Source organism: Gymnodraco acuticeps, unplaced genomic scaffold (genome assembly GCF_902827175.1).
Source record: "Gymnodraco acuticeps unplaced genomic scaffold, fGymAcu1.1, whole genome shotgun sequence".
Classification (NCBI taxonomy): Eukaryota; Metazoa; Chordata; class Actinopteri; order Perciformes; family Bathydraconidae; genus Gymnodraco; species Gymnodraco acuticeps.
In genome coordinates, this window is record NW_022990047.1 from 354,986 (window position 1) to 363,362 (window position 8,377).

General features: G+C 40.0%; 1 protein-coding gene across 5 annotated transcripts in view; it reads left to right on the plus strand.

The window, feature by feature from the left end:
• Positions 1-8,108, plus strand: part of LOC117545743 (voltage-dependent calcium channel subunit alpha-2/delta-1) — a 111,900-nt gene extending 103,792 nt beyond the window's left edge. For 3 of the 5 annotated variants that reach the window (XM_034215683.1, XM_034215679.1, XM_034215680.1), the window contains 6 exons: positions 948-1,100; positions 1,496-1,548; positions 1,914-1,969; positions 2,125-2,254; positions 2,994-3,106; positions 3,901-4,375. In XM_034215683.1, the coding sequence (XP_034071574.1) occupies positions 948-1,100; positions 1,496-1,548; positions 1,914-1,969; positions 2,125-2,254; positions 2,994-3,106; positions 3,901-4,148 (753 nt within the window). In that variant the 3' untranslated portion in view covers positions 4,149-4,375. Of the gene's footprint in view, positions 1-947; positions 1,101-1,495; positions 1,549-1,913; positions 1,970-2,124; positions 2,255-2,993; positions 3,107-3,900; positions 4,384-6,164 lie in introns of those variants that run through there. The other 2 variants (XM_034215681.1, XM_034215682.1) reach the window with 2 other exon arrangements.
• The last annotated feature ends 269 nt before the right edge of the window (positions 8,109-8,377 follow it).

An 8,377-nucleotide genomic window follows, 5' to 3' on the forward strand; every position in this document is an offset into this window, starting at 1 on the left:
TAGCGACTGGAGGAGGATCAAAGGGAAGATTGTGATGGGGTTTAGTCAGTCATGGAGGCTGTGGTAAAGTGAAGCAAGTCCCCTGTGAATGCAAGAAGTCAGCTCTGCTGTGTGAACTCACCTCTCTCAGGCTGCTATAGGCCCCTGTGTGTCAGCGGTAGGACATGCAGAAGGTCTGGAAACGTTGCATGACAGACAAGACTGGACATCTGCTGTCTTTGATCCATTCTGCTATTGCAATGTCTTGCATTTGAAAAAGCACCCTCCTTTCCCTTTTTAACATCTTGGGATCATGCATCATTTTAAGTCTGTCTGCAGCTTTAAAACATGTAGCCATAATTCTATGATGATGGCTACAGCTCTTCTATCAGGGCTATATGTATTGTTAATGCTCAGGTAGTAGGAACGCTGCAACTAAGTAGACTTATAACCTGAGTGCTCCTTGTGAAGCTACAGTTAACTATTCTGATTTCAATCATGGGATAACATTGTTTTACCTTTATTCTATGTTACAAACACTCTGCCTTAAATTGCTCTTTTGGTTGAGCAAGCAAAGCCTGCTGCGACTGAAAACCTGCTGTGAAACTGACAGCAATGTAACAACGACACCCAGACAGGGGACACTGGAGCGTGACACCACACTTGCCTATCCAGAGCGCTTCAACAGAGGGTGAAAAGGGCATGGCATTAGAAGCGAAGTGGAAGAGTGACAGGCTGACTGCCACCTGGTAAAATGTGCTGCCTCAGAACATTTTACCACTCGTCCTGATTGGCTCTAATCACCTAAAAGCAAATGTTCAGTGCACCGATGCAGCAATGAATGGCCAAGTCTGTAAAGCTCCACCCGAGGAGATGTTACACAGCTGTATGATTGTACAAGTAGAGTCTTCCACTGCTTTTGTTGACAGGTTTTATGTGTTTGTGTGTTTGTATTTGAACTCGTCTAGATAGGTCAGTTCTTTGGAGAGGTTGATCCTGTGCTGATGATAAACCTGGTCAACACCTCTCTGTACTCCTTCAACAAGACCTATGACTACCAGTCTGTCTGCGACCCGGAGAAAGGCAGCAAGATTGCAGCAGGACCCCGCTCCGTCTATGTGGTAAGACACACACATGTTTGATTAAAAACTATAATGGTTCTTGATTCATTTGGAATATTGGGAATATTAGGTTTTAGGGTGGTTTGTTCATTCGTCCAATTCTATGAAGGCGTTGGCACGAATATACTTTCGGACCAAAGTATGAACGTGACAACTGTTTTACTTTTCGGTCATAACTTAAATACAATCACTCATCAAGTATATCACACAAATGTTGGAAAAGGTCAAATGAGGAGGTAATGACAATTTGGACAGACATCAATGTAACCTGAAACTTGACTGGTAATTCTAGGTATTTCTTGTTTCATGAAAGTAATACAAAATGTAAAAATAAAATTCCTTTATTTTGGATTTTACTCTACGGTATATGACTCTCTTTTATTTTCCTTCTTCAGCCTACCATTGCAGACATGCTCAGTATTGGCTGGTGGGCCTCCAGTGCAGCCTGGTGAGTATACAGTTTATGTTTCTGTGTTTTGTTTTTCCACTTTTTGTATTGCTTGCGAGTGGGAGTACATTTGTACTTTGGGGTAGGACTTTAAATGAGAAAGAGATGTATGTTGTTGAGGGATGAGGCTGACTGGTAAGTGAAGGGCAAGAGCAGTTACACAACAATATACTGATATTTCTATGACTGTCCAACTGCAATATACACAACTTTTAAAATCTAATGACTGACACATCCCTTGACATTTAGATCAATAATGACTCAAACACTGTAAAAGTGTTTGTTGTTCAATGTAATATAAATGATAGCTGGCTTAATGAATCATCTGTGTGACTCATTTTGTTATTTTCCTTCTCTGTGTCTAGGTCGATACTTCAGCAGCTCTTCTTTGGTGTCATGTTCCCTAACCTTCTAGAAGCAGGTAAGCAACAAAAGCTAGTACATCAAAACATAACTGTAAGCCATATTGAGATGACAAAGCAGTATTTGCAACCTCTTTCTAAATTAGATCCCACTTTTCTCTCAATAAATCTTTTGTAGTGTTTGTTTTTATTAAAAATGTCCTCTTGTTTTTAGCGGAGTCACCGGATGATGACATACCAGATGCCATGTTTAAAGAAAGCTGCATCACAGAGCAGACTCAGTACTTCTTTGACAATGAGGAAAGATCCTACTCAGGTTTACTGGACTGTGGAAACTGCTCCAGGTATGTGGGTCTATTGTCATACGTGCAAAATGTACATGTGCTCCCATTTTAATGACTATATCCGCTTATGCATTACATGGGATTTGTTCCCCTTTTACTCTATCTTCTTCCTGGACATCCTTCTGTTTATGGGTGTGCAGGGATGGGTCCAGGATAGTGTTAGTTTCCTGGCTTCTCTCTGTTTTTCAGCCTGATTTCAGGCAGCTGTTTTCTGGTGAGTTTTGATCAGATGCAGATTACCTTGATCTGTCAGTGCCCGGAATTGCAGAGGGAAGCACAAAAGCTCTTTTATCTGTTTTTCTTCCTTCGCTCCCTGGCTATACTTCAAACTCACTAATACACACATTCACGGACCACTGCACATCCCCTTTGCTCTAACCTCCTTTCTGTGTCAATTTGGGCTGTGGGAGGGAGTTAAATATGGCTGTAATTACTGGGTGTTTTGAGTCCCACGTGTCTGCTGCTTTACCCCCCAATGTTAACGACTGTAGACACAGAAACTGCCATAAAAAGCCAATCCCCAGACAAGAGAAGAGGTTTAGCTTTGTAATTGTGTGCCCAACTGCACACATACCTGTCTGTATAAAGCATATTCTATACACTATATATGCAAATGCAGTATATTGTACAGAATATCTCTTTACATGTCATTTGAAGCTGCGTGATCCTTTCAGCACAGCTATATTACTGAATAAATACTGTATGCACTGTTTACCACTATGAATGTCTTTCTTTCTAGGATGTATCGTGCTGAGAAGCTGCCAAACACCAACCTAGTGTTCCTGATCACTGATGCCAAGGCAACGTGTTTGTCCTGTGACCCCAGGCCGCTGCGACAGGCTGAACAACCCTGTATCCTTTCACTCGTAAAAATCAAACATAGAGTTACACTTCCTTTTTACTTTCCAGCCCTCCACCCATCACCCTTATGACAGGGGGGCTTTAAACTCTCAATACAAGGACACACACCTCAGGAGTTTGCAGTGGGTCCCTGCTGAATGTTAAGGGGTGAACAGTAAACCAGATGCACGGCATATGAAAGTCTGTCTCATATTACTCACAGATTACATTTCTTTGTTTAATTCATCTGGTCTGCACGCTGCCATCAGGATGAATTAAGGTTAAGAGCTGCAGTGTGTTTGTATGTATGTACAATGTGAGTTTTGATATACTGTATATTTGTTCAGCGTATCTGTTTGACAGATGTGTCGTGAACGTAGCTTCCTACTGGTGTAGAAGTGCAGAGGTCATCATGAGAGATCCCCACCATGGGGTCAAAACAGCCTCAAGTTGCTACACTAATAAGGACCCCACTCAACCCTAAAAGAAATACACACATGCTGCTGTATTTTAATATATATACACACGTACATACATATGGCATGGCTTAATGGTAAAGATGAATTTGAATGTACTCATACAAATAGTTTGTATAATTAATAATCATTTCAAGAACTGCCTTTTTGCCTTTATCGTAAATTGTAATAGCAGGTCAGCAAAAATCTTGGAAGGAATATCTCCAGCCAAGGTTGATGAGTTGGAAGAACATAAGGCTTTTTGGCAGGCAGATTAGATCATCCAATAGTTGCTGTTGTAAGTGTTAACTGCGACTGGTGTATCGCTTTTTCCTGACATTTTCTGTTCAGCCGAAGGTCCTGATCCATGCGAGCTGGCTCAGAATCCCAGATACCGCAAAGGGCCTGACGTATGTTTCGACAACAATGAAAATGTAAGACACAACCACACATGTGCGTCTGTCCAGAGAACATTGTTGGAAACAGCTCCATTACTGAGCTGTTGGCTCCTGTCAGTTCTGTCTGTTTCTCATCAGTTCTCTCATCCACACTGTGCCGTCTTTCCCTCTGATCCGTTCTTGATTTATTCATTAATTTAATTATTTTATTAAAACATTTGTATTTTGTGAATTTTGCATGTATATTTGACTCAATTTTTATTATTTATCTTGCTTTATATCGTCTCTTTTTACTCATCCTCTGTCATTCTTTTTTTATGATTTTGATCCCACCGGCTGCTGCTCCTGTCTGATAGGATGAGCCCTTGTGTCCAATCAGCAGAAGTTCTTCGTTGAGCCCAATACCTCTCTTGTTGTTGCTGGTGCTGAGTTCAGGGTCAGTGCCCTCACACAGCTCCATACAGATATATGAACTACTTACATTTTTACTGTCGGGTCATCCCAATGTGCCTGGTAAGGGCACATCAGGAAAAGCTTGGTTGGAATTAGGTATTTGCTGGACCTATACCTATTTTCCAAACATTCAAGCACCACCCATCCTAGTTATATTTGATAAAAGAATCTAACCAACCTGGTATTATGCATGTTAACTCTGATCCACCTGAAATACTCTCTCAAACAGTTTCAATCAGTTATTGTACTTTTACACTATGATCCCATAAGTTTATAGGTTTTGTGTTACATTAACAATTTTTCATACAAATTTAAAAACAGTGAGAAATAATTTGACAACTAGAATGAACTAAATACCACATTTTAAGTACAAACAGTTGTGTATGATGTTTTTATTTGTGGCGTGCCTATCTCCCTAACAGACTGCTACATCTTGCTTTGGCATCTTTTTTTGTTCTTTTTTCCCCCTGTTTTTTCCACCAACAGATGGCAAGCAGATTGTATCTTGGCAGTTAAAAGTGTTATACCAATTTGATATAATAGCTTCGCAGCACCACTATGCAATAATAGCTTCACAAAACTATGTATAAATATTCGTATATGCAGTTTTTATTCAGCATTGCTAAATGCTTTGTCAGCCAAATATGTAAACACATTTGGATGCATTTTGCCTCAGACTGAGATGTCTTTTAGGTTTTAAGAATTGCAATACAATATCCAGACCTCATACAGTAGGACATGAGCTTTTGTAGAATCCCTTAATGGGAGAGATGGGAGTTCATAGTGGTTCATTTGAGGTAAATCATTCAAACAAAGGAGCAAGGTGGATAACTTGTGTGTGAGATCATTGCATCATCACCCAACTTTGAACAGTTTATAAAATGTCTTATTATTGGGGGAGGTGTGAGGAGGTTATGCTTGGACACAAAGTAAATAAAAGTATTAAAAGTAGGCCGAGTCCCTTTTCCTCCCACCATCTGTTACTTTTGGATCAGCTCCTTATAGGAAGACAGTTTATGACGAGGCCAGTCAATGTTGTCACAGGAGTAAACAAAGGAAGCTCCATGTGTGTTTCCTGCCCTTTGAATACAGTGGACTCCCACCTCTCTCTCCTAGGCCTTTGGCATGCAGGGACATCCTGAATACTCCCATCAAATACTAAAAACAATACACTGTCAAACAAACACATGCAGCACAATCAGAATGATGTCTCTGTAACTGCACCACAGCATTTAAATTAACAGATGATTTCGGGTAAGATGCGGTTTGTTTTCTTGTCAAGAGTTAAACGAGAGAATGATTTTCTAGTAGATGTCAAGCTACCATGGCAGGCAGTTAGATTAGCACAAAGACTGCAAACATAGAATCAGCAGACATGGCTCTGCACACTGCCAAGACATAGTCCTGCACATGTTCAATGTATAACCAGGGATTCTGTTTTTTACATTTCACTCTTTGTAGGAAATAAACAAATGACATGTGTTTATGAGTAAGCTTTTGAGGTTCTCCTAGGAGGATTGTGTTTACGGAGAGCCTTGCTAGCCCTGTTTCCAGTCTTTTTGCTTTGCATTTCCTGGTTCCAGCTTTATTTTAATAACATTTGGAATGATGGATATGTGAGTGCTTTTGCTCTTCTCATATAAGTCATAAACTGCTCGTTATTGTTTGTAGAAAAGTAGTGATGATGGTGTAAGTCGCAGCAGATATACTGGATAAAGTAGAAGACGGTTGATCTGATTGATTGACAACTGCTTTGTCCAACAGGAAGATGATTCTGATTGTGGAGGAGGGACCAGCCTGAGCCCATGTCTTTGGCAAATGCTTGGACTCCAACTACTGATGATGTGGCTCATCACAGCTTTACAAAACTCATGACCCCTACACACACAAACACATAATTATCTCATCCCACACAAGGCCAGAAGACACTCCAGTTATGCCATGCAGGATGTATGCAGAAAAGTTGCAACAAGACATTATGCTTTATGATGACCGTATCATTTGTTCAATGCCAAAGGGTGCTCAATTGTTTCCTCCTTGTCATTTCCAAAAATAGAGACACATATACTGTGCTCAGCTGCATTCATTTCCATGATATACTCCATAATCCTCTCTTATGGTGCAAGAGTAAGAGCTAACCAAACCCTTTAATTCTGCCTCTTTAGTTTCTTTGATTTATTTTGCGGAGGTTGAAGAGTCCCACTATGCCAACTAAATATCCTTCAAAGACTGTATGTTCACTGACAGCGTTGATTTGTGTCGTTGTCAATATTGTTTGTTGCTTATTTATTGCGTATGAATCATAATGCTGTAATGATGATTATTTTAGGCCACCAGTGCAACTATATTCCCTTTTTGTTTAAGTGTTTTGAAATGTACTGTACTGATATATTTATGAAGTTGGGATTTTTTATACTCAAAATCAAATAGCGTTACATGACTAACTAGGTGTTGTATTGTAGCAGCATGTGCTCAGTACAGAGCTAAAGACAACACCAGTCCTCTGACACCAAAGCTCCACACAGTACCAAGGATCAGAGATACACTATACCGACTACAGAGAATCTGATGTGGGTCTACATCAGTATTCAAGTTATGACGTTAGATAGATAGATATCTATACCTCGCTGAGATGAAGTGAGATCATGTGAATCTAAATATATTAGGATAATACAATTGAAAATGTGTTTGTCCTTGGTCTGACAGCTTTGGTTGTCTTCAATTTGAACACATCAAATTCCCAGTGCCTACATAGTAGCTCAATCAGTGTGTTACTGAATGAAACAATGAATCAGAGTTGTATTATCACCATGTAGGCTTTTATGCTAATGCTGCTGCAGTTGAGTAGAAAATGGTAGCCCTTGCAGTAAAATGTTGTGGAATGGGCCACATCAGCTGCAGTTGTTATTTGATGTGGCCCGAGCAGCAGCAGAAACAAGCAGGGATTTTGATTAAAGAAAGGGATTTAATTTTCCTTCATGTTCAAAACAAACCTAAACCACACTTGAGCCTCACGCTCCAAAACCTCTCTTTATTAGGCCTGTTCTGTTCCCTTTCTGGATCACATGACTCAGGAGCCAAAATGACTTGTGAATGAGATCACCATATCGAAATGACTGTTTCCTTGTTTCCTTCTCCTTGCTGTTCTCCTCCCTATGCTTGTTTCCTCTTTGTTTTGCTCTATAAGTGCTGTGAAGCAGACGCTGAAGGCTCGGTGTTGAAATGCTGCAATGTCATGGGATGAGCTTGTTCTGTGTTTGAACGCTGTCTTTGCCTATGATCAGCATCAGGGCCTGATGGAGAGAACTTAGAGAATACACTACTCCCAGTGGTAATTTTTACATTGCCTCACATTACCATACATACAGCATTAAGATCAAACTCAAGTTTTCCTTTTTCATTGTAGCTATTTAAAAAATGAAAGTAGAGTTCTCTCCACCTAGCCTTCATGCTGACCCTGTTGAGTGTTCAGGTTATGCCGGTCTATCAAAGTTGCGTGTTGACATGTGTTTTACCCCGGGGATCCCGTGTCTATGTGCAGGCATGTGCGTGTCCCTCCAATATCTGATTGTGCTTTAATACTGTACATGAATTACTCTTTTTGTGGAACTTGACTAGCCTGAATAACTTTTGTATACATTTGTACACTTATACTATTTACTGTAAAAAAGAGAAAATGAAAGTAACGAAAAATGTTTATAATATGGTGTTGATTATTGTGCAAATAAAATATATTCACAATAAAAGTGTTGTATTGTAATGACCTGAGGTGCTTGTTTTTATTGTCACATCTGGCCAGTTGCTTTGGCTCTACTCGGACCAGACCGAACATGTCATACTTCCTGGAAGAAGAAACATCTGTTGAAAAGGGAAGTGCATCCGCATCTGTGTTTCACTGTGTGTGTTTGTGTACGAAGCACATGTTGGTAATTGCTACTTTGCCAAAAAGTCATTTTATAATTAATCATTTTACAGCG